We start from the raw sequence: 25,827 nt of genomic DNA on the forward strand, positions 1-25,827 counted from the left end.
CTCAGAAGCCAAGCTTAGTCGGGCCTGGTTCGTACTTGGATGGGAGACCACCTGGGAATACCGGGTGCTGCAGTTATTTAAAAAAAACAAACAACTTGTAAGTGGGAAGTGCTCGGCCACAGTCCGTCTTTTAACCCTTTGATTCACACTGTGGGGCCGATGCTCAAAGCCAGGGTCACCATCCCGCAGAGGCTCCAGGGCCCCTCACAGGAGACCCCCTCGATTATGGCCACACTGAGGGCCTGCAGCTCCCTGAAGTGCATCTCTGCAACAAGGATATTTTCAGAATCAAATCCAGCTTTTTGGGTGTCTCGCTGCTACCTGTGTCTAAGGGCAAATTAAAATATATACTTATTTAGAAGAGTTTTAGCAAAAAAACCTAAGTAAAATACTACTTTGATTTTACCATATTATCGTTTCTTCTTCAGGAAAACAATGTAATAAATCCTACCCATTAAACAAGACAAAACGTAACCAAGCAACACATGGCCTAGTGAGTGGGGCTCTCAGGAAAAGACTCCGGCCATCTGTCCCCTGAGGTCAGGGCCGAGCTGTGCCACCTCCACAGTCCTCGCAATGACCTGCGCCTAGAGCTGACCAGTGCTCCCCGGGGAGAAGTCGCGGTCCAGACCGGGCTGGCCCCCGGGGCGGTGCCGGGCGAGGAGCACACGCGGCCATCGCTGTGCCGAGACCCGCGTCGCTGCCCGCGTAGCTCCTCTCCCGGCTTCTCTGAGCTCCGCCCAGACAGACGACGCACCTGTCAGCGGCACTGGCACCCGCTCGTGAACACCGTTCTGCGGAGCTGAGGTGACGAGCATGCACAGGGTGGGTTTGCTTAACGAGCAGGTGACCTATGCGGTACCTGGATTAACCGATCACAGGGAATGATCGGTCAGCAGAGCACCTCCAACCAAGTTCCCCTAAGAAAATTAAACACTCTGAGACGATACTAAATTTTACTAATATGCCTAGCAAAACATCAAAGACCTTTCACACACAATTTAAAAATTCTTATTAATAAGGCCTGAATTAGAGACTGTTTGCAAAGATTTAAAGCATTACAACATAAATACTATGGAGAAGATTTTTCCAAATCCTTTAAACTCAATGCAATTATCAGGCACTTGGCGAGTTGGCGTGTGATCACCTTTCGAATGATTCTAAGCTTAAGAACACACTAGGGAACTGGGGCTTGTTATCATCGGGCAGCTCCGTCTTAAAGAATCACCCCCACGAAGTGCTTTAAAGTGAAAGGCGCTGGTAAGTGCACATTCCGCCCTGCCCAACGGGCCCCTGCGCAGGCACCTGCAGGAGGCCGAGCCCCCTGGGCGCAGCGCCGGCCCCGCCCCGCATCTCGGCTGTCCTCCCTCGTGCGCCCCGCCGCCCGCCCGGCTGCGGATCCACCGGCCTGCTGCAGCTCCCACCGCAGGCTCGGCGCGGCGCGCTGAGTGACGGACACCGACTCCCCGTCAGGCCGCGAGGCCCGCTGGGGGGGCGGGAGACGCAGCGGGAAAACCGCCAATCGGCGCGAACACAACGGCGCCTGCGACTGGCTTACGAGAGGCTGTGGATCCCAGGAGGGAAAACTAGTTTTTCCCCCAAAAAATATGTTGGAACGGGAGTCGGAACTCCTGACCGTTGTCTCGGTCACACGTGACACTCTGAGCATGGTCATACTGCCCAGGCAAGAGGGACCTGGCGTGGTGGCGGGTTCACGGCCTGTGGTCTGTGACAGCTGGCTTCAGAGGGGCATGATGCAGATTAAATGACAAAGCTAGATTATGCGAAAAATGAGAAGCTTGCGCACAAAAGCTGGACTGCGGTGAGGGGACCAGCTGGCCTCCCTCGCCGCCCCCCAGATGGACAAGATTAGCTCTTGACGGGGAAAAAAGGTTACTTGAAACAAGAGGGTTTGCTTCCCCAGGAGAGGGGGCCGCTGTCCTTCTGCAGGGGACGCCCCCCCACCGGCTCCCGCACCGGCTCCCGCACTGGCTTAACGTCGATTCAGGGCCAACGCCACGGGTTCCACACTCTGAAGTTAGAGTCATGACTATATGAATTAGCAACTCTAAAACTTCTAACGCTGGACGTCAATTAACATAAGAGAATGTGCCGCTGACTTCTGAATGCTGCTCCAGGAGTCGTTACAATGTAATTCCCTTTGAGGTAAACACACTGTCAGCAAAGCACGCTATTGTTTTACATTGCGATGGTGTTTACTTTGGTATATTTAATTTGGCTCACAATTTATACTATTTACATAAAGTTATATCCAAAATACGGAAGTATAAATGGCTGTCCATTCAAATTTTTTGAATTATAAGTTGTCCACTCAATTTGAGAGACAGAAATTTGGGGGTGCGGGAGGGTAAGGTTTCTCTCCTTAAAAAAATCAAATTTGAAAGTCTGTGGTGCAGCAATTATACATCAATCTTAAGGATAACATTTAATAATATATACCTCTCAAATGTGACCTACTATATTTCAGTATTAAAAAGTCATTACAGGACAAAATGATGGACACTAAGTTTTTAATGATTACCTTTTCTAAAATACTTCCCCAGCCTCCCCCTGCCATACACATAGAGAATTATAAATACCATTTTCTGGAGAAAGTTTGTCATAAGCATCTTCATAAATATAATTTCTTCTTATTGTGACATTAATTCCATCCAGAAATGGACCGTCTCCTTGAACTTCTTGCTTATCTGCATAAATCAACCTCTGAAAGATCTAATAAAAGGAGAAGTCGTGAGGTTATTTGAAACGAGACTTTTTGTCATAAACATAAGCAACCAAAAAAAAAAAAACTGTTAAATAAACCTTAACTTTTTATCTCTACAAGTTCTGAAACCAATTTTAAAGACCAAGGCATCATATACTGATTTTATGCCTTATCAATAAATGTGTACTATTTGTGCATTTATAACATTGCTCCTTTTCCCAGTTTACAACAATTTTTTTTAAGTCCCGTACGTACTACAGCATACTTCCAGCGCTCACTCCTGTAAACCCTTCCTAGAAACCCCAGTGGCGGGGTGAAGAACCGGTTTGTCAGGCTGCGTGTTAACGTTAGCGAGGACGTCTCCATCTGGACCGTCAAGTAATTTTCTCGAGGCTCCAGCAGAGGGAGCTCAGGAATCGTGCAGCGCCAGGTACACACGTGCGTGTAAGTGTTTGAATGAAGAAACAGGAAGAGCTTCACGAGGAACTCACTCATCCTTGTGTTTATCCTGTAGAGAGTGGGCAAGCCTGACGACCCCTCTTGAAGCCATTCCTTAGGAATAGAGCCTGGTACTCTACAGAAATTTGCTAAGTTGGTGAACAAAAACACTATAAATTACATTTGGAAACGGGTTAAGTGTAGACGTGGTTTTGTACGTTAGCCAAAAACCACCAGGCGAGAAATGAAGGTACCTGTCCATTTTTTCATAGTGTTTTACGAAGTATAAATAACTTTATTATAATGTACAGAAGCATCTTTTCAAAAAATCTGCATTTCCAAAAATACTGCCTAACTTACTAAATAGAAAAATAAGATTACAGTTACAACTAAGAAAAAATGTCAAGTTTGCAGTTATTTGGCTGCATTACACTTTTATAAATCAGTCAACTATCACCATCTAATGAGAAAAATAGAAACTACGGGATTAGCTATGCACTCGGCAACTTCTGAGGTTTTTTCCACTGGTGTTAACTTTTTAACCCTGAAGAGACAGAAACGGAACACCCATGGTCAGTCTGGAAGGAGAACGAAGCGCATACCTTGACCCGTTCCTCAAAGGGGACCACGAAGGGCAGCTCTGTCAGGATGGCGAGCTGCCTCTCCTCGGACACGGACAGCGGCGGGGACTCCACGCCCACTACGACATGTGTGAAAGCTGCGTTAGTCACGCATGCTCGCCCCGGGGGGCCCGCAAGGCTGCAGGACAGGCAAAGCTAGAGAAAAACAGGCCGGCGGGGCCGGGGCGGGGCGGGGCTGCGAGGGGCCGCGAGGGGCCGAGTCCTCGGTGGAGTGCCAAAGCCACTGCACGCGGTGTGCGCTCGCCCGGTCACACGGGGAGGGCGACTGCCACGGCGTGCAGCGCCGCGCTCACAGAGCAGGGCGGAGTGGGCGGCGCGGCCCGGGACTCACCGTCCAGGCTGGACTGCAGGGGGCCTATCCTGCCCATGCGCCGGAACCGCCACGCGTGTCTGGAGGCCGGCACGTACAGCTGCGTCACCTGCGGGGCCGGCAAGCCTTGCTCAGTGCGTGTCCGCCCGGCAGCTGACCTGTGCCCCCCCATCTCGTCAGCTGGGCCGCGCTCTGACCGCGGGCCCTTTCCAGGCGACCCTGCGCCGCCCCCCCTGCGCTGGTGCACGCGGCCCCCCCACCTCTGCAGTCGGCCGCGTTCTCTGCCAGCCCAGGGAGCCTCTACCTGCTCCATCTGATGGTGCGTAGCATCTACACACAGGAAGTCATCACACGACGACCGCTTTACCAAGAAAAACGCATCGCACTCCCTTACTGATGCCAAACGTGCATTTTCTCGTTTTCTGAAACGCTGGGTTGGGCCGTGCGGTACCCGACGCGCCGGGAGCAGCGCGCCCTGTCTGCAGTCCGCGGACTCGGGCGCGCCCCAGCCTGCCTCCAGCCTCGCGCCCCGGGTGAGGCCGCAGAGCCGGGCGCCAGGGACCTGCCACCGCCCAGGGCCTGGAACTTGCACGCGCCTCGCCCTCCGATTCCTGCCACCCCGTCGGGCCTGGGTTTCGGCAGCACACTTCGGGGTGCTGCGTCTGGCCACAGGGGGGCAGCGATGCAGGCGAGAACCTGTGCTCCGGCAGGCGTTTCCCTGGAGAAGAGCCTTCTGGGGCGGAGCAGCAGCGCGGCAACTGCGCCCCTGGCTGCACGCCCCACCCCGGGGCCTCCGACCCGTGTCATGGGGCCGCGTGTGGATGCGCTCTGAGTGCGCTCTGAGCGTGCGCCGAGCGTGTGGCTCAGAGGCCGCTCCTTCGTGCTGCCGGCTGGAGCGGGCCCGCGTGGAGCAGGACCACGCGGCACCAGCTGCACGGCCAGGACACGCGGGCTGGGTGCGCACGGCTTCAGAACGACGAGGCCGCTCCTCTGCCTCCTACACAAACGGCCGATGACGTTCGTCTTTGAGTCTCATGACTCTCAGAGCGGACACGGCCAGTGCTCAGCCCGGCGGGAGCCCCTCCACACGGGCCTTGGGGTGCCCTGCTCCCAGTGACAGAAGCAACCTCGTGCCAGCGACGGCTTCTTTTTGGTGGAGACGCCGTGCAGGGGCCCGCCTGGCCCCGCCTAGCCCCGGAGGCGTCCCCTGTACAGGGCCCGTCAAGGTGTCTCTGCCAGGTCCGCGAGCAGAGCGCGAGGACACATGCCTGAAGATGCGGCAGCTCGTGCGAACACAGTGATGCTTCTGAAACCGCCCTCCAGCACCTGTCTGCACGGACGCTTCTGGAATCTCGGCTCCTCTGTGGGCCTCCACTCTGCCCCCGCCCCCAAGGTTCTGAAAGGCAGCCAGTCGTGCCTTTTTCTGACAAACAGAAGTTAAGACACCTCACGTCCTCCGTCAAAGTCACAATTTTATAAAACGTCACAAAGCCGAATCCACTTTGGATCTAAATCGTAGTGGTGGTCAGCTTCGCGCCTTTACAAAATCAAGAGTAAACTCCACTTCTTTTAAGTGCTGAATATATAGTGATGAGTAACACTAATAAAACCAAAATATGTTTCAACTGCAAAAAAGAATCATCAGGCTTCTAGTTAATTTGTGGCTAAAGACCAAATTAAAGTTAATAACGAACTCAGGGTGCATGTTTTGGGCAATGATGTTGCTATATGTTCTCTCATGTGATTTAGAAGTTAAAACTTTAAAGTTTACCTCCTTAACCCCGGACTCTGTTAATACTTAGTTACATAACAAATAATAAATACTTTTAAAGTATTTATTCTTTTCCCCAGCAAGACAAAAGCTGAAAAACATGCATAATAAAAAACATGAAAAAGATCTTTCAGTAACACCTTATCTGCTTTAATATCTTCTTGTTCCGACAGCCAGTGATTTGGAGGACAAAAATTTCTCCTCGTGTCTCTGGACTTCAGCATTTTCACTAGGTTGGTGATAACCTGCAGAGGAAGAACAGGACCACGTCACATCAACGAGCTCGGCAATGGCCACCAGCCGGAAGCCAAAGGACACGGTGTGCTTCTTCACCGCAGCGCCCGACGGCACGTGGGCCCAGCCCTCAGGACCTGGCCCGGACCACTGGTGGCCCACGGGAGAGGGTCTCACTCTGTGACCATGAGAACGAGCCTGAAGCACCAAGCAGCCAGCTATCTGGCCACAAAGAGAGACGTGAGCACAAACGGGGGCAGGGGCTGGTCTTGCAAAGCTGCGAGGGCAGGAACGAGGTTCCGAAGCAAGTGCGCAGCTCACGCGTGCCGCAGTGCAGGACGCGTCCACACACAGCCACCCCTTCTTCCCAAGGTAAACGCCACTTCTCACGTTTCTGAAAAACACTGCAGTGAGGCGCTGGGGGGGGTCCTGACACGTCTCTCCCACCTCCTAGCAAGAAAAGCAAGGTCACCGCTTCCCTCAGCGGCACTGCCCGGGTCCGACTTCGTCATGAAGCCCCGCGGCTCCGGCCCACCCAACCGCCCGCTGACCACGCCACACCCGTCCCCACCCTCTCCCCACAAGCACAGGTCCCTCTCCGGCTGTGATGTGAGCCCCCTACCACACGACGGAGCCAAACCAGCTGCTGGAGACCTGGGCGGCATGCACTGACCGTCTTGGGACCAACACCCGACAGTCAAGTTTATAACTGTGATTAAGAAAGACTCGAAGTTCTATGTTAAATAGAAACGTATTATGTAATAAACAAAGATAAACTAACATGAAATTGTAAATCCAAAGCTTTAAACCTTTACAACCAGGAGTCAATCTAACAACCATTATGTAATAAACTAAGATTATGATGGCATCTTCCAAGAAAGTGAGCCGGGCCGTGTACACCCTGCCTCGAACTAAGTACAATGTAATTTGGGTAAGGAGTTCGGATAAAACATAACCTGGCTGGGAAAAAGAAAATTAGGATAATGCGACAGTTTCCAGCACACCCCCCAGACAGGCGAGCTGCACAGTCTCGACGGTCACCGAGACGCCCCTTTCAAGCCCCGGGTTAGCGCTGCTGTGAGCAGGGACGCAGGTGCTCCCGTCAGGCACGCGGGGCCTGGCACCCGGGGCTGCAGACGCTGTGCCTGCCAACAGTGTGTGGCTCACGGCTCGGGCCACCGCCACGTGGACGCCGCAGGGACATGCCCACGGGCAGAAAGCGGTCTGGCCACCAGACACACTGCCACAGTAAAACCCCTCGGATGTGGGGCGCAGCTTGGAACTGACGGATGTGTCTCGCCGCCTAATCGCGGCATTTCAAAGCCCGTCCTAACGCCACGGTGACCGTGACGGGGCTGCACGGGCTCAGTGACGCACTGGCAGGGCCTGATGACACCGGGAACGGCCGAGTCCTGGGTCTGCGTGGGTGGCTGCTGCCCCACGGCATGGTCCCTGGAAGTCCCCCAGCCTGGCTCTCGCGCAGACAGGCCGCCTTTCTGTGCGCAAGCAGAAGTCCGCCCCCCCCTTCCCACCCAGCGCCACTGCATCGCAGAGATTCTGGGGCGAGAGGCGTCACGCTGAAATGCGCCCACGAAACGCCACCCCTCCCGCACTCGTCCCCACGCGCCCGACGCTTGCGCAGGTCACAGGCCCTGCTGCGCGACCCGTGGGGCAGCGAGTGCCACAACTTACGTTCTTCTAAGTCCCTGCGAAGCGCGGCAGCAAGGAGCTCCAGCACAGGGCGTCTCCTTTCGCGTTTTGCGCTTTAAATACGAAAAAGGAAGCAATCGCATACTACTTCTGTCGTGTATTACGGATCCCCTCAGAAAAAAGAGGTGAGGAGAAAGAGAGGTGGGGGGAACGGGGAGAGAAGACAGAAGAGGGGCCCGGGCCCGAGACGGCCGCCGAGGCCGCCGGGGCCGCCGGGGCAGGGCACTGGGGGACGGCCACGGCGGACGAGCGCTCCTTAGCGAGGGAAAGGTGCCGGCACCGAGCCGAAGGTGAGCCCCGCACAGGACTGCCTCCCCTAGCTCCACGTCGGGACACCCAGTTAAATCTGAATGTCATGTAAGCGTCAAATAATTTTTAGTATGAATATGTCCCAAATATTGCTTTATTCCAAGTGTAAGTACCTCTCAAATGTTGCTTTTTAAAAAGTGTAAGTATGTCCCAAGTACTGCATAGGATATGATTATATTTAAAAAATATATATTATCTGAAATTCAAATTTAACTAGATGACACATTTTTATTTGCTAACTCTGGCAATACTAGCTAGCTCGGGCCCCAGTCCAAAATACTTTTCTAGAAATGTCGAATCTCATACTTCAATTCAACTGGGAACATTACCGTCATTTAAACCAGTTTTCTTCTAAGTTTAAAAGAAAACAGAAATTTTAGAACACCATGAAAATTTAAGTGGGTCCATTTTGTGATGTCAAAACCCCTTAAACACATTCCTTTGCTCTGCATTCATTTTCAGCATCACGAACCCAACTGCTAGACAGATGTTTAGGACCAAAAAGGCAGCTTCCGGAGGTGACCGTTAACAGAACTACAGACGCCGACCAGACTGCGAAAGGGAAGGAAAACTGGAGTCGCGATTTTACACTGGATGGACCGGCGGCTGACCGAGTGTTCCACAGGCCTCGGCCACCACGCGTCACAGACACACGTCCCCAGCACGCTTCCACGTCACCGCGCAGTCAGGAACAACACAGACGAACCCCCAAGGAGACGGGAGACGGCGCGGCGCGGCCCGGCAGCGCGAGGGGCCGCTGGCTGCCCCGAGGCTCGGCCGCCGCGACAGGGGCGAGGCGCGCGAGGGGAGGGAGAGTCCAGGCTCTGCCATCGTTCTGACTCAACTTTTTAAAAAGTCTTTTTGGAACTGGAAGCCCCCGGGCCTGTCGGGTGCGGCGCGCGCGCTCTGAGCGAGCGGAAGGCCAGGCCGCAGGGACGGGTCCCGCCGGACCTCCCATCTCCTCACAGGGCTAACGCAATTACAGCTGTAAATTACACGTCAAGAGGAGTTTATAAATTTGATAAATGCACAAACTGTTTTAGCAGTGCCAATGCAGGCCTCAGAAACTGACCTCCATTCTCATAGTGACAAAGAAAGATGACTCTATCCACTTAAATCCCATGTTCTGCGGCCATCCAACAGAGCCTCTCACAGAAATTAGTTCACGAGGACCAGCACAGGACTGAAAAATGAAAATGGCCGGTAGCCGAAAGAGTCAGGGCTCCCCACCTGCAATTCTGTCAGAATCCACGGAAGGCAGGAAGTCACTGGCAAACGCTCTCACCCCCTCTGGTCGACCCTGCCTTGAATTCTTCAACTCAAATTTGGCACTGAGATAAATAAAAAATGCTACCCCTTTATTTTAGCCCTGGAATTTCCAGAGGGGGCGCAGGGGCGCAGCCGAGGTCCAACGCGGCAACCCCACCTGCTGGCCACACGGCCTCACCTGTGAGGTGGGGGCCATCGCGGTGCGCCCCTCCCCCTCCCCCCGCAGAGTGCCCGCAGCAAGCGAACTGACACTTGCGACACTGCGGGCAGCGCCTGGGACAGCCACCCGAGGGTGATTCTCATTTCACGTTAAAGATCATCTTTGCTATGAAAAAAACCTAACAACAGCTGAACCCCGTCCTACTAAAAGACTAGGCCTTGATTTTTCACCCTTATTTTTACAGCTCGGCTCATTAACAGGTTGTATAAAAATTTTCTTTCAAACAATAGGAATTCTGTTACAAAAAAATTGTCTTCACACAATTCTGTTATAAACTCAGGTCTGACCTAAAACAATCCTAAAACCAGAAAAAGTGAACTTTCACCCTGACTCTTAAAACCCTGAATTCCTTAATCAATTGGTTATGAATACTTTGAGGCGTAAGAAAAAATTTAGTGCAAAATTTCTATTTAATGATTAAGCAAAATAAAATAGGGCCAAGGAGAAAATACATAGCGTTATTAAATTCACAATTTCCGGGTTCTAAAGATAAGCCTGTCAGTCAGGTGAAAGTAATTAAGTTCTCAATAGGTACTATAAAATAATGATATTATCTGATACTGTACATAATACCTAGTATCCTACTTAATGGAAGGATTTATTAACGAAGATCTCAAGAGTTTATTTTAATTAAATACTTTTTAAAAAAATCACATGTGCTACCATAACACGTGTCCAGGAAAAGCTTACAAAGGAATCATAGGGTTTAAATGGGTGAGAGAGCTTATTTTCAGCTTATTTTTACAAAAGGTGCAAAACTGTCCATCTTTAAGAAAAAACATGCTGAGGGCTCCACACGTGACCTTCGAAGCTTACCGAGGATCACGGAGATCAGGAATGAGAACGAACCGTGCGAGCGCGCACCGCGGCCACCTGCACGCACGGCAGAGTCGCCGAAGCGTTAGCACTGCGTTCAGCGCCGTCACAGCACCAGCAGCGACTCCGGCGCCGCCGACGCCCGCGCGTCAGGGAAACGCGCTGGGGCCGGGGCCGGGCGGGCGGCCGTAATTAGCCCGGCGGGTGAGGAGCAGGCGCTAATGGGCCTTCCCTAAAGTCAGTCTGGCATCTTTCTCCCAGCGTGGCCAAGAAGGACGTTCCATTAGCAATATTAATACAAGCTTAGTTGATCATTTTCATTCAATTAACTTCTTTCAATTAAATAGATAGCTTGACAAAAGCAGTGATGAAAGACCTAAAGGGACAGCTGATGACTCGGACTGAACATTAGTGTGGAGAGGTCGCCAGCACTAAGCGGACTGTAAATCTAGCACTCAATTTGGAAAATGCGTTTCTTCTGCTCTCACTCCCTTAATGAGCGATTTTAGCTGACGAGCTGTGTTTGCTGCAGAAATTTCACGGGAAGCTGGGCACCCTATTCTTTTCCTTCCTTCCACACCAACGGCTCTGTCCTCAGTGGTGGTGGTCTCCTGCCAACTCTGCAGACGCTGCGACCCCTGACCGCTCACCCTGCACGGTTAAAAGGGAGGTGTCTGAAAATAACTTATATTCAGCCTGCATTAAATGGATGACCTTACGCCTTTGTTAATCAATTGCTTATAAGATTTTTAAGTCTGTAAGAGATCTTTTAGTGAAAAATCAAAAGTTTAAAAATTTTATTTAGACGTTATCTTGTCACTGAGTGTACACAGGGCAATTATAAAAGATGCACGAAACAAGGCAAAAACAAGGTTTTAAAAGAAAGCAAATGTAAAATGAAAATGACTTCTCTTAATTTAAAAGCTTTGTAAATTAAAAATTATGCCTGAAGCAAACCTGTATTTCTGTGCTTCTGAAATGAGTCAAATCAAAACACATTTACGCATTCTTTGACCTCAGTAAACAAAAAGCATATCAGCTCTATACCTTAAATAGCTGAATCCACCGTTTCTGCTCCATCTGTATACACTGCTGCATTTCGGAACTGGTAGTAACTCCCACGCTCTGGAACGCGGTGACGTATTCTTCTCGGACTTCCGGCTTTGTCTCCGGGTAGGCCAGCTTGATGATCCCTAAGCATGCGTCGCGAAGGCATCGTGACAGCATCACTAGCTCCTCTAAAGTAAAAGGCATCATGGATGATTGTCTTTGACCTACAACTGGAAAACATGATCCAATTTTCTATCGTAACTTTGTAAAAATTTCTCAGTACACACTGAAAGGCTTAAAACTTTTCTATCATCTATGAAAATAGGTCATGGGGCTAGTGACAAACTGGTTCCTCAAAATTCTTACCTTTGACTTAACATAAAATATTCAAAGTAAGGAAAACCAGGACCTACAACCAAGATGACTCTGCCCCGCAAAGCTATCATTTAGAATCGAAGGGCAGATAAAGAGCTTCCCAGACAAGAAAAAGCTAAAGGAGTTCATCGCCACCAAGCCAGTACTACAGGAAATGTGGGAGGGACTTCTTTAAGAAAAAAAATACATATCAAGAGTCTACAGAATGGCAATAACTACATATCTATCGACGAGTACTTCCAATTAAAAAGAATTAAATGCTCCAATCGAAAGACAGGGTGGCTGAATAGATATAAAAACAAGACCTGTAGCTAAGCGGCCAACAAGAGACTCATGCTTCAGACCGAAAGACACGCAGAGACTAAAGGACAGGGGACAGCAGATACTGCATGGCGGACCTAGAGGGCAGTGCGCCGGGCGGAGCGAGTCGGACAGAGCGAGACAACTGCCAGACGGGTGTGCGTGCGTGTGCGTGCGTGTGGAATCTGCAGAGCAGAACAAACAAACGGAGCAAACGCGTGGATATGGAGAGAGCATTTTGAGGGTGACAAGTGCGAGGGGGTTTGGGGGAGTCAGTGAAAAGGGGGGAAGGGACCAAGAAGGTCAAACGGTCACGGGGACAGCAAGCTCAGCACGAGGAGCGACCGCCGTGTGGGTCGCACAGACGTCTGATCCCTGTGCTGTGCACCTGAAACCGCTGCCGACAAGACGAACCCTACAGCTCGCACCGTTAAAAAGCGCCTTACCTTCTATGGGATCCCCGAAGAATTCGTTATCATGTATGGAAATGAGCGAATGACTGAACAAGGAGCTAAACAGGTAGAAGAGTGGGATGATGCGACCGGAATCCTCGAACGACATGGGGGACCCCCTCGAGATCACCTGCAGCAGAGGCACCATGGACCTTGATTGGGGAAAGGGAGAGAAAAACCAGGATTTCAAGATGAGTTTTAGTTTGGGAACACATTAAGACATAACACCAGGCAAACATAATCATGGAAAATCACATCTGCATTAGCAATGACTCTACTTAAAGGGAGGGTAAAGTCACCCTAACAACAAAGGTTACGAAATAACAACACCGACACAGCATTCCCCGCGAACGCCCTCCGTAACTGGGTAAGTTCAGGTGCTGAGGACGAGCCGTGGCCCAGGGCTGGCCCTACGGAGCGAGGTTCAGGGAGCAAGGCCACCGCCAAGGACCTGGCGTGGCCTCCGCGCTGAGAAGCACCCCACCCCGGGGCAGGCCGCCTGGCCGCGGGAGACGCTCGTCCGGCCACTACACCCAGGGACGGTGGCAGCAGCTGACCGTCGCACCCAGGTGAGGACCTTCAGGAGCAAGGTGCCCCGTTCTACACCTGTCCAGGTGCGTCCACCGGCCTGTCCCTGCGCACTGCCCGGCCAGGGCCGCTCTGACGTGGGGCTGTCCTATGGCCACTGGACACACCAGACATGAGTTTACGTTTTTGGTTTGTTGTATACAGCTACTGTTCTAAATCCTGACGGCCCCCGCGCCCGTCAGAAGCCATGACCCCTCCATCTCCTCTCCCACCTGGACCCCGTGCCCCTCCCTCCAGGTCACACGCGGCCACTCGGCTCGCAGAGGGCCGCCGCACTCTTCCCCCGCAGCCAGGCCTGGGTTAGCAATGCTGCGGCAAGGCCACCCCCTCAGCTTCCTTCACGCGCGACCCCGAACCTCTAGGTCCACGAAGGCACAGGCACACGGGAGGCGAGATGAGACCGGGGGCAGGGCCCGCCCGTCGCCTACCAGCCGGCACTGCCCCAGGTTCTACAAGTGCAGGCCCGGCGCGGCTCCGCTGAGCCCGACTGGACCCCGAGGGCTTCAGGGCCTCCGTGGGGAGCTGTGCCGTCGACAGGGACCCAGGCGGACTGTTCCCGCTGAGAAGCACGCTCCGGCCACCGACCTGGCCACCCGGGGGCACCTCGCTCACACGTGCAGGCAGCACCGAGCACCACAGCCAATGAATTCTGGGATGAAGGGTTTGGTCCACATACGCATGCCGTGAGGACATGCACAAAGGGACAAAGTACAAACGCCCCACTCCCCTGCCAAAGCCGGGGTGACGGAAAAAAGCTGTGCCTGTGGAGGCTGAGCGAGGCGCAGGGCCACTTAACTGGGCGGCACTCGCTTCCTGACCTGCCCGGTGGCGAGGACAGGGGGGGTCCCCTCCTACCTCCCGAGTCTCTCCCCACCAAGCCGAGCACGGGGCCACCCACAGCGGCACTGTGCCGATGCACGGAGGAAAACGTTTAGCGTCGCGTGCTCTGTAGACATTAACAATAGCAAGTGTGGGTCCTCGGGTCGCCTTGCCCCTGAACGCGGACTACAAGAGCGATGGAGGCGACTGACGAGCGAGTCCGAGGGGGACGCGAGGCGCCGCGGGAGCCGCTGCGACGGGAAGAAAGCGTCTCCTGCGGCTCCGAGAGTGACGGACCAGCTCGGCCGCTATCCAGTTCGCAGAGGGGCACGCCAGCCAGCCGGCGGCCGCGCCCGGAATCGCCGCCGCCCCTGCCGGCGCGCTGCCACTCCTCCCGCACCCTGGAAGGGACGCAGGCGGCTCCTGGCCTGAGCTCGCTGGTTCTCCTGAAGCCCGGGAGCCTTGCAAAGGCATTCGTCACTGTCACTCTAGTGACAGGGAATGTGACTGGCACGGAGGGTCAGGCGTGCGCCTGCTCCCGTCCGGCCGGGACAGAAACGAAACGTCGGTCCTGATCCTCTGCTGGCCGCGCTTCCCGCCAGAAACGCTGACTCAATGCACCTCTGAAAACAGGTCAGTCTCAAAGACTTACGTGCAAATCAAAAGTCCATAACTCGCCGTAAAGGAAGACACACTGACTGTGACAGGAGAGCCGGCCGGGGCAGACGTCTTGACGAGGCCGGTGGCCCCTGCTACACCGCGGCCTGGGGGGGCCCTCCGCCCTGGAGCCGTGCTGAGCGCACACCTGTCCCAAATCCTGCAGAGCACTACCGGTGCAGACGCAGGGAGAAGCAGGCGCCACGTCGTCACAACAGCCTGCTGAGTGACAGGCCCTGAGGGCCATGCCAGCCTCGGGGTCGGGGACGGGCACGCTGCTCACCAAGGGGGCCGGTGGCATGGGCCGAGGGCCCTCGCACCAGGCTTGGTAAAGCACAGTCTCAGGAAGAGAGAGGCCGGCCGGTCACGGGGCCCCTCTCCGCCTGCAGCCCAATCCCCCGGGAGCCTGTCGGGCTGCAGGCCCCGGGCTCGGACCCGGGAGCTGGCCTCCAGGCTGCAGCTCCTCTGGCGGCCCCCACGCCCACTGCAGTGAGGGGTCCTGGCTGTGCGTGTCTGGCCGTAAAACTACTTTCAGATTAAACTCAATGCCATTTTCAGAAAAATCAGGCATTTTATTCCGGTGGTCAACACGATGATACGTACATCGGAGTTGATGAATATACTCTAAGTTTCTTGAGGGACTTTATTTTAATAAATTAAATAAGTAAAAAGACACCTCAAATTCTCACATAGGCTTTTAAGAAATGAGTTTTGAAAAAATGTGTATGACTTTACCAACTTATTAAATAATACTAACGACTTAAAGTAATTAGATCACCTCGTTTTTCTTTCACACACCACGACTCCACTTCCTCACCCAGAGACAAATACCATCGACGAGAGAGCAAGCATCGGGCAGAGCTCGGCTGCTGAGCTGAGGCACCACAGGCCAATGGCAATTTACTGTCCCGGTGAGTCCCAGTCTCCTTCTGCCTTAAACGAACCTGTCACTCCAGAAGACAAGGCTGCCGTGGTCATAAGCAGCTAAAATGTACCAAAACCAAACTAAAACATACCTAACAGCCTTACGTTTCAATCTGACAATGAAGAGCTATGAAAGAACATTTCTAGGTTTTTCTCGTATCTCTACGTCTGCGCCTTCACCGCGGATACACAAATCACCAACCTTTATGAGTTTTACCTGTTGCAATGGTACCATTAAAAACAACTTTGCTCACTTAGGATGCATTAAAATTGAATGAAAAAAGCATGAAAGTAACTCAAAGTAATGCCATCAACGAATGGACACCCCCCCGTCATACGAATGACTCTGCACGGAGGGCCGGACACAGGGCTGACGGCGCCTGGCGTGGGCGCGGAAACGTGGCCCTGGCCCCCTCCAGCCCACAGCGACGCGCGGGATCCGCACACCCCGGACAGGGCCTTCCAGCACCATCTACGGGTCACAGACCACGCCGTGACGCGCCTGCACACTCACACGCCAACGCCCCGCCCGCACCCGCCAAAACGCCTCCCTTCACTTTTTGTCTAGTCCGCCCAAAATCCAAAAAACAAAACAAAAGAAACACTCCTCCCTCCGAGGCTCTGCCCCGAACCAGAGTCGCGCCCTTGCGCCAGAGCGGGCAAGGCCGGCGCGTGCAGCGCCACACACGTGCGAGATCGGTCTCCAACAACCGGAGTCACACTCCGTCTCTCCGCGTCACAGTGTGTGTGTGGGGGGGGGGGGGGGGCGTCGCCGTGACCCCGACAGGGGAACTCCGCATGGCGATGGGCTAAGGCAGCTTACCGTGAATGTGAAATTCTCCGCTTACCACACGTTCAATTAAAACCTGCACGTTAAAGAGTCTAGCCTTCGAATTACAGAGAGATTCAGATAAAAAAAATACTTCAACGTAAAGGTTTTAAAACCTACTTCTACGATATCTGATAGCTTTAATGTTTGCAAAGCAAAAAAATTTCAAATCTCGTTTTCGAAACATGACAGATTTATAATACAAATTAACCCTTAGATAAAACCATATTCATAATATATACAACTACATGTATAATTGGCATTAACTTTTTCTTATGAAATTGAGACCACTGGAATTGCCTTCTAACATGAAACACGCTAATTGTGAGTAGTGTTTAAAAACCCCTCCTCGCAGGGCGTGTTCGCGCGCCACCTCCCGGGTCCTGAGCTCCAGGTGCGCGGCCGCGCGGCACGTACGTACCCTGTGATCATCCGCGTGGTCATCGAGGATATGAGGAACCAGAGGTGCCGCAGGAACCTGGCGTTAAAGGCCAAGCTGTAGAGGAGCCTGGAAGGAACGGGAAGCGAGGGTCAGCGAGCTCGCGTCAGCGCGGGTCTTCGGAAAGCTGGGCCCCGAGGATGAGGCGCAGTGCGGGAAACACCATGTCACCACCAGAGAGCGGGCTCGCGCGGCGGGCTGCCTGGCGAGTGAGGGCCGCCGCCGACCGTCCCCGGCACCCGGCTGCCGCCCCAGAGCACAGCTGGCCGGGCCGCGGCTCCGAGGTCTGGCCCTCGGGAGAGGGGCTGTGGGCCAGTGCGAGGTGAGTGTGCGCCCCGCTGGGACGGGCCGCCCCGTGTGAACACACTGTGACATGCCGGTGGCCGACGGCACCACCGATAGACCTCTGAAACACCTACGTGTGTGGTGACTGGCTTTATGCCATCATCCTTGAAACACACACATAAAATTGTTTTTCAAAACGTTAATATCTAAAAATAATTTAAACCCAAAAATATATTTTCATTAAAGGTTAAAACCGCCTTCTGTATAACATCGATTTGACTTAGAAACTAAAGAACCTTGTGGACCACCTAACTTAGCCCTATGCAGGAAACTGCATATTGAAACAGGATATACTTGGTAGCCACAATTTTAAAATCGGGAAAAAAAATTTGCATGAAACACGTTTGGAAGTGCAAGCATGACATTTCATGGATGAGACTAAATCACAGTCAGCAAGGTTGGAACGGCGGGGCCCCGGCGCCAGGGAACCGCGTGAGCCGCCTTCCCACGGCTCGGACGGGCAGGGGGCGCGGCCACGCGGCTCGGGCAGCAGGTGCAGGGGCACCGGTCTCCACTGTGGGACGGGCGCGCGTCAGCGAGGGCCGGGGAGACGTGCGGAGTGCTGCTGGGGACCGCTAACACCCACACGTCATCCGGCCCGCCACGCCTCTGGCGGGGTGCTGAGGCCGACGCGCCGTCTGGCTCCAGGACGGCGGAGCAGGCGGACACCGAGGCCGCTGAGGACGGGGCTCCCCCGCCCCCTCGACGGTGGGACCACAGCCCGGGGGCCCCTCGGGTTTCCTGGGAAATGGCCATAACGGTAAATGGATGCAGTGTGCACCCACGACTCTCTATGACGTCATGGCTGGACTTACTGTAAACACTGTACGGAGGAGAAGAGTGTAAAATACTTTCATAGACTAAATCTTGTGAGAAGTGTATTAGTTTAAATGCCCGTAGTGGAAGAGAAATAAGTCACTTCAATAAAAAAGAAACCTCGAACTTGCTCCACGGAGTGTTTTCAAGCCAAAAGATGTGACCGTCCCTTGGGGTCAGTGTCTCCGAGGGCGAGCACCGCCGACGGGAGCGCCCAATGTCATCGCAGGGGGTGCAGCCTCGGGTGTCCAAACGGCATTAAAAGCACAAGCATGAAAACCAGTGAGAGCGTAAAGGACGAAACCGCCACCCAGAATCATGACGCCTTTCAGCCCAGCCCCTCTTCAAACGTCCAGGGGCCGAAAGCACTCTGCTTTCCTGAGGAAACGAAGGGCTGGACCTCCAGTCCAAGGTCTTTCCCAGCCCCACGCAGAATCCCACACAGAGCGTGCTGTCTGTCACAAGTGCGCACTGTGACAGAGAGGTACCACTACCCTGACCCGCAGGAAAGCCGACTGGCCGAATCTCAAAACTAGGCTGAGAAAGTTTTTAAAAATCTATTGGCATAATGAACAACAGTAATGACACGTAAGTTACAGAAGCCAATTACACGACCTGACTGCGAAGCACGCCGAACCAGCCCCAGCGCTGTCCACCACGCGGCCGCCTAGAACCCACTGCAGGCCGGGCCGTCCTGCTGAGGACCAGAGCTGCGTCGGGAAGTGGGGACACACGCCCGTCCCCGGGGTATCCAAACGCTCACCGTGAACCAAATACATAAATGGAGTGTGAAAGTTTTGATTCTCTTTATGAAGTCTTATACGCTGTAACAGATACCCAAACAACCACACAGAAAAAAGAATAAGAAAAAAGCTATGGAAAACGCGAACTTTCAACATAAACTCTGGAAGGTTAATGTTTGCTGGCCTTATTTCCCTTCGGTGAAGAAACTGAGTTCCTGTCAACAATACATCATCTAGTGTAATGTTACTGATATCAAGACTCCTCAAACTGTGTTCAATATAAATACTAATATCGACCACCTCAAAAAACCTGAAAAACTGCGTATTTTCAAAAGGTGTTTCCTTTGTTTTTTCTTAACAATACCACAACATGGCAAAAGAAAATTTGCAACATTTCCCCTGACCTTCCCAGAAACACTGAGAGTTAGTACTTTGGTATAAATCATACAAATGCTGTGTACAGAGGTAAACAAAAATGAGTTCTCCCAATATATTCTCTTATATTTTCTCACAAAAAAATTATAATTAACACCTTTCCATGTATATCTGAAACACCATTTTAATGGTTATACATTTCAAAAGTTATATTTCAAGTTTACTTTGTAACAATTATATTTCCTAACTTAATCACTCAATAGGCAGTAACAAAATAAATTAAACATTTTTATAAATTATTGATGGTTATTTAGTTTGGGGCTTTACTGCTAAAAGAGAAAGAAAGGACATTTTCTTTTTTTTGGGGGGTACTATGTTTTTTTTTTTTCAATTTTTATTTTTCAATTAGAGAAAGTGACATTCTTTACATATACTGGGATACGTTAAAAACTGCCCATTAAGTTTTATCTAGCTAAGACAGTCCTATGAGTTAATTAGTAAAGGGCGACATTTTCAACTCAGGTCATAAATGCCAGCCACCTGTCCGCAGAGACAGTCCACGTTACTAAAGAGAACACGGTGGACGACAGCAGCTCACGCGGACAGTGGGGTCGCAGCGGCAAGGTGTTCTCAGCGCTGCTCTGTACGTAAGGCTGTCACAGGAGAAAGAAACGTGCGGGCCACCCGGAGACCCCCCACCCCTGCAGCACACAGGTACAAACGTCACGCGTGGCGCTTTCCTACTCGAAGCACCACTTTCTCGGCAAAAGCAATACTAAATAGCAATATTAAAATACATTCCACCTCTGAGATAATGCAAGATCAAAAACAAATTCTAAATTTCCTTAATGATAATAAAAACTTCGAGACATATTTCAGTTGGAGGCAACCTGCCAAAAAATTTTTCTTCCTCGGCGAGCCAGGCACGGAGGACGGAGGGGGAGCGCCAGGCACGGCCGTTACGGGGACGGCCCTGCGCGGGGCTCCGGCCCCGACAGCCCGCTCGCTGCAGTCCAACGTGAGCGGGCGCAACCGTGCTTTCTCCCGGGCCAGTTTCAACGAAAGGGGAGAGCCGCCCGTCGCCGCAACGCTCCGTGGGGCCCCCACTCCGTTTCCTTAGCACTGCTCTGAAGAGGGAGCAGCGGAAGCCCCCAGCAGCCCCCCCCCGCGCGCCCTCCCCGCGCCCCCTCCCCACCACCTGTCTGCTCTGTGAATCAACTGCCACTCGCGAGTCTTTACAAAATGTTAAGTTTCAACACTCACTTCAGATTACATTGGCTTAATGTGACTAACACTAGCCTGCTTTATTGTTTTGATGTGTCTACCAATATCTACCGCCAATTTATCATCTACATACGATTTCAAAAGGTTTAATAAAGAAATCATTGTGTGGAAATGTTAAAAAGCTCACGAATTTTATTTGACCTAATAGAATGGAATTTTAACGTGAATCGGTAGCTGATTAAACCTATTGATTATACTGAAAATGTGACTGATAATAAAAAGTAAATGTGAAATTATAGGTTAAAAAAACAAATTTGTTTCTCTCTTACGTACGTCCTCAATATTTTTCGAAAATACTATGAAAAGCTGCTTACAAAACCACGAGGGTTCTTAACTGCACTGCACACGTGACACGTGACAGGAACACGCACGTCGCCCACAGGCGCGTCTGTGGTGGGCCCCGTGTCCACCCCGGAGGACGCGGCCCTGCAGCCCAGGGCCGAGCGCGCCGAGCAAACGGGGCGGGCGGGGGCGCCGTCCGCTTTCACGGCACGCGGTCTAAACCATGATGCTCGATAACACACAATCAAGCTGGCCCATGCCATCCGTTTTTGGTAGAAAAAGCAAGAATGTGTTGCAATATAACTGATTTGTGAAGCCTTAGGATTGGATGCATTTTCAAGAAAACTATAAGCAAATTATAGTATCCACCTTTCTGATCCCTAAAACACTGCCCTTAAAATTCTGTTTCAAACTTTTTAGATATTAATAGAACAAAAGAGCCACAGCCCCAAGAATATGCCAATCTACCCACCTTACAGGTAAACCCGACTCCTTACAAACCCACACTCCGAATGGAGTAGCGACCATAAAACGGAAATGCCCCGGAGCTGGCGTGAGAGGGGAGGCTTCTGAGAGGCGGTGACCTGAGCGTGAGTGACAGACAGCTCAGCCAGGACAGACAAGCAGCGGGAAGATGCATCTGGGCAGAGATGGGCGCAGCAGAGGAGGAGGCGCGAGCCACCCAAGGGCGCGACGGCAGCACAACGGGATCCAGAAAACACAAGAAACGAGGCACGGCCGAGGCCAGAGATGAAGCCAGAGGTAAGCGAAGGGCCGTCAGGGCAGCTTCCACAAGCCAGCCAGCCACGGAGCGCGCGCCCCGGGAAGCACGGGGGGCCCGCCGGCAGATGTGCAGACAGGAGGGTGCAGCAATCAGGGTTCCGTCCTGACGATTCGGTCTGGCAAAGCACGACGCGTAAAGAGCAGCGCTCGCGGACTGCGGCGGCCACAAGCGGGGGGGGGGGGGGGGGGCTACCGAGACAGGCCCGGATGCGGGCCGGATGCAGGCCGGCCACCAGGGCCACGCGCAGCCCCACAGCCTCCCGGGATGGTGAAGCCGGTCAGAGCCACCGGCCACACATGACTGCTGGGCACGGGAGACGCGGCCAGCAGGGCCGAGGAATGGGCTTGTGCTCCAATTCCGAGGTCCACCAGCAGCGGCCGGGCTGGGGAGAGGTGCCGAGTTCGGCCGCAGGTGCCGTGAGTGGTCCGAGCACAGCCCTGGGGACTGTGGGAAGTGGCTGGAGCCACCTGTATGGGACAGCTCACCCAGAGACCGACCGAGCAGAAAAGGACTAAGCAGCTGACGGTCACCGCTGGACACAAAGCACAACGGCAAATCTCCATGGGACAAAAGGGCATGAGCTCTCGGCCCGCAGTTTTCTAATCGTGTTTTAAATACCTTTTTACAAAGTGGAAAGCAGTTAAAACCTACACTGGTTAAAACCAGCCTGTTTGCTCTTTCCTGAGCTACGAAACGTTCTAAACACGTAAGCCTAACAGACTCCAGCCGTAACGAAGCCCCGCAAGCAGCTCGCAGAGGAGATGGGCGCCACCCCACGAAGCAGGCCGCGCGCAGCGACGGGGAGATGCAGCAATTACTCTCGGTGGACACAATCAAAGCGAGTGTCCCACCTAGTTGGGATCCTCAGATCTCACATCCTGCTCTGAGGTAATTCGCCTACCAGGGGCTAATCACCGGGAGGGTCACAGCGCACGGGCATCTCCCTTCCTCCAGCAGCAATAAACGCCATCGGCTAAGATGACACCCAATTAGCGGGCGATGTCAGTGCTGACAAGGCCCTTCGGCCGATGACGTGTCCCACACACAGCTCATTTCAAAGGAAGCTTCCCCAACAGAAGAAACAGCTCTTTTCATGTCAGGGGCTAGCGTTTTATAAAACCAAAGTGGACCCTCTGGGGTGACGTAAGTCATCTGACATCGCAGGAGCTACTTACTGACAGGGCCGGGCAGCAGGTGGCCTCTAACAGCCGTCCCTCTGTTCCTAGTAGAATTACTACATATTTCTGCACTGAATTCTATGTAATATTTTTCTCTTAAAGTTCCAAGAAATCGCTAAACTATCATTCAAAATAGAGGGAAAAAATAGTTCAAGATCATCATCACAAGTATCTAAGCATAAATTAGCCACATTTTAACTTGCTTTTCCATCTCAAAAGTTTCTTCCAAACGTGTGAAAAGCAAACCTGTCAGCGCCAGAGTGAGCTGCCGCGGCGGCCTGGCGCAGGGCGCTGTGCGCGACGCCGCGTGCTGGTTCGGCAAGGGCCGGAGCAAGGCCGCCTCTGAGAACGCGAGGTGAGAGCCAAGCTCCTCTCATTCCCAGGACGCTACGGGAAGGTGAGCTTCTGTGATTTGTTAACATCTTACACACAGGGCACTTCAGAGACTCACGGGCAGCACAAGGACTCAGAACAGCTGGTTCGGGAAAGAAAAACACACTTGCATTTCCCACCAAGCGCGTGGACAGCAGAACATCCTACAGCACGTCCGGGGAGGCGGAGCGGAGGACACGGTGCAGACGGAGACCGAGGCGGGGGCGGGGGGGAAGGCGCGCGCCCGCGCTCTCGCGCCGGCACCCCAAGCGGACTTGCCTGGCTTTGGGCACCATCACCCGATGCTGCACCATGAGCGTGTGGCAGACGGCGGCCACCAGGGTGAAGGCCTCCTGGCCCGCGGAGTCCCTCCACACCAGGTCTAACAGGGTGCTGGTCTGCTGCTTCGTGTCCAGCTTTCTCAGACACTCCTCTGTTACGTACGGGATTGACAGCCGGCCGTCCTCCTAAAACGCCCAGACAGATGAGTCTCCTTAACGGTGTGCCATTAGAACGCACTACGCTGCGAACACATATAAAATCTTACTTTCCTCAAGTGGAAACACGAGACAGGCATTATCCAGCACTTATCCACATCGCGACGAGCGTCTCGATACCTCTACCCTCCTCCCATCGGAGTAACTGGGACCCCTGAGCCGCGGGCACTATGGGTACCAAGCACCAGCTGAGCCCAGCTGGTCAGGTCGGTGAACATTCAGCTTTTGCCCACTGATGTGACCATATTTTCAGTATTTGCATCTTAAGAAAAATGTATTTCATATTTTTTGGTCTACACTGTACTGAGCATACATGTGTGAAAATACATTATCATTGATGGAATTTCCACTTAATATTATTTGAGATAACAGTTTAAACAAAATTGACTATTAAAGAACTCATTTAAAAACGAAATGAAATACATAAATCTATTATTTTATGTCTTAATTTTTCTAGACCTGACTCACTGAATAAAACCTGAGTTAATGCTATATGTAATTTACCTATTTGGAGCATTAATCAAAAATATATGCATTTTCCGTATTGTAGCTAGATGTGTAAGTATGAATTGGTACGTGACACTAGGTATTGGTGACTGTACTGTTTGGAGACCTAGATGGACATAATTTGTGTAATTTGTAATAAAACACCGTATCAGAGATAAAATAAATTCTGTGTGCCACACTGAATCTTTCTATCAAAAGCACCTGATCAAAGACGTCATAACAAGGACCACATAAACAACGAGGCGCCAGAGCGCACTTCTGCAATGTCGGCCGTGCCAGCACGAGCAAGCCTACGTGCCCACTTCTGGTCCGAGTGTGCCCACAGCGAGGACGGGCTTCCCGGGGCGTCTCCAGCAAACCACCCACACCCCCTCCTCACATGGCACAAATTACAGTGCGTACAAAAACCGTCTTCTAAAAACAAAAGTTTTATCTACATTCCACCTACAGATCCCACTTCTTTGTTTGACCATACAACAGAACTCACTCTCCAGTGCACGGTTCTGAGTTCTGACAGGTGTGACGATTCCAGCATCCACCGAAACCTCAGTGTTCACCTTCGTGATTAACCGTCCTCCCAGCTGGACCAAGCTGCTCCCCCTTTCCTGAGACCAGACTTCCGACAGGCCAGCTGAACCCACCTGCCTACGAGGCACCGAACACCCATCGGGGGCTCACCTCCAGCCACTTCGACTGCATGAGGGAAGAGGCCAACAGGGGTACCGCTCGAGGGACACATCGTGTGTGTGTGTGTGTGTGTGTGTGTGTGTGTGTGTGTGTGTGAGAGAGAGAGAGAGAGAGAGAGAGACTTCCCGTTCCTTGAAAACACACAGTAAGCAGCACGAGGCAGGAAAGGGAGAGGGAGACTGAGAGATAAACGTGACTTTAAATGCATCATCGCATTCATCACCTGTCGAACTGACGAGTGAACCAACGACTCTACTTGGCGTTCACGGGACAGGGTGGGAAGGAGCGTGAGCGCCCCTCGGTCCTGAGGGCTGGGGGGAAGGGGGAGGTGCTGGCGGGGCGGGCTCCTTCGGGGACGCTGAGACGTCCCGCGGTGAGACGGTGCTGGTGGCCACGCACTGGTTCGTGCTCCAAAAAAACCACTGAAGCATACTGCATGTCGCTCAGAATGGTGAACTTTATGGGAAAGTGTATCTCGACAAAGCCAGCGTCAGCAACGGCCTTTAGAAGACAGAGCCGTGCCCGGCACACAGCACGTGCGCTCCCTGAGAAGCAGGACCGTCACCTTTCCCCCGACGCCTGCACTTCGAAGGGGTGTTTCCTGAGTGATAACTGCACTGACAGATGCTAAGACCCTACTGTGCACGAGAAACAGACACCGCGCCCTGCGTCTCCACGTCCAGGAAGCGGTCCGGCGGGCGGACCTGCCTCGGCGGGCATCCCCAGGGAAGGGGGGTGTCGGCGGCGGGGCGAGGCGACTTCGCCTGCACAGCTGGAACACGTCACTGAGTGCAGGCGGGGATGGCTCTACCCTTAGAAACAGGACGCACGCACAGCCAGAACGACCCAGAGACGCGTGACGCTGTCCACGCTGCCACCCGCCCCCGGCGCGCGGGCCCGCGGGGCTTACTGGGGCGCTCATCTGCTTGTCTGTCCCTTCGCTCTCGTCCTCAGAGTCGCTGGCTGAGTCCTGACAGCTCGTACTGGCAGGCGAGACTGGAAGCTGGGGAAGAAAGGTCTGGAGCACTCTTAAATACACGAGCAGCCCTTCCTCGGAGAGGGTCCCTGTGTGCGACAGCCA

General features: G+C 52.9%; 1 protein-coding gene across 5 annotated transcripts in view; it reads right to left on the minus strand.

The window, feature by feature from the left end:
• UBE3C (ubiquitin protein ligase E3C) overlaps positions 1–25,827 on the minus strand; it is a 66,665-nt gene that overhangs the window by 21,826 nt on the left and 19,012 nt on the right. For 2 of the 5 annotated variants that reach the window (XM_016160957.2, XM_016160959.2), the window contains 9 exons: positions 25,657–25,811; positions 23,335–23,522; positions 16,859–16,945; positions 12,615–12,772; positions 11,491–11,723; positions 6,026–6,130; positions 4,136–4,223; positions 3,766–3,863; positions 2,601–2,733 (listed from right to left, as the gene is read on the minus strand). In XM_016160957.2, coding sequence (XP_016016443.2) covers positions 2,601–2,733; positions 3,766–3,863; positions 4,136–4,223; positions 6,026–6,130; positions 11,491–11,723; positions 12,615–12,772; positions 16,859–16,945; positions 23,335–23,522; positions 25,657–25,811 — 1,245 coding nt within the window. The remainder of the gene's footprint in view (positions 1–2,600; positions 2,734–3,765; positions 3,864–4,135; positions 4,224–6,025; positions 6,131–11,490; positions 11,724–12,614; positions 12,773–16,858; positions 16,946–23,334; positions 23,523–25,656; positions 25,812–25,827) is intronic. The other 3 variants (XM_016160958.2, XM_036230593.1, XM_016160960.2) reach the window with 3 other exon arrangements.

Source organism: Rousettus aegyptiacus, unplaced genomic scaffold, assembly GCF_014176215.1.
Source record: "Rousettus aegyptiacus isolate mRouAeg1 unplaced genomic scaffold, mRouAeg1.p scaffold_m13_p_13, whole genome shotgun sequence".
NCBI classification, from domain to species: domain Eukaryota; kingdom Metazoa; phylum Chordata; class Mammalia; order Chiroptera; family Pteropodidae; genus Rousettus; species Rousettus aegyptiacus.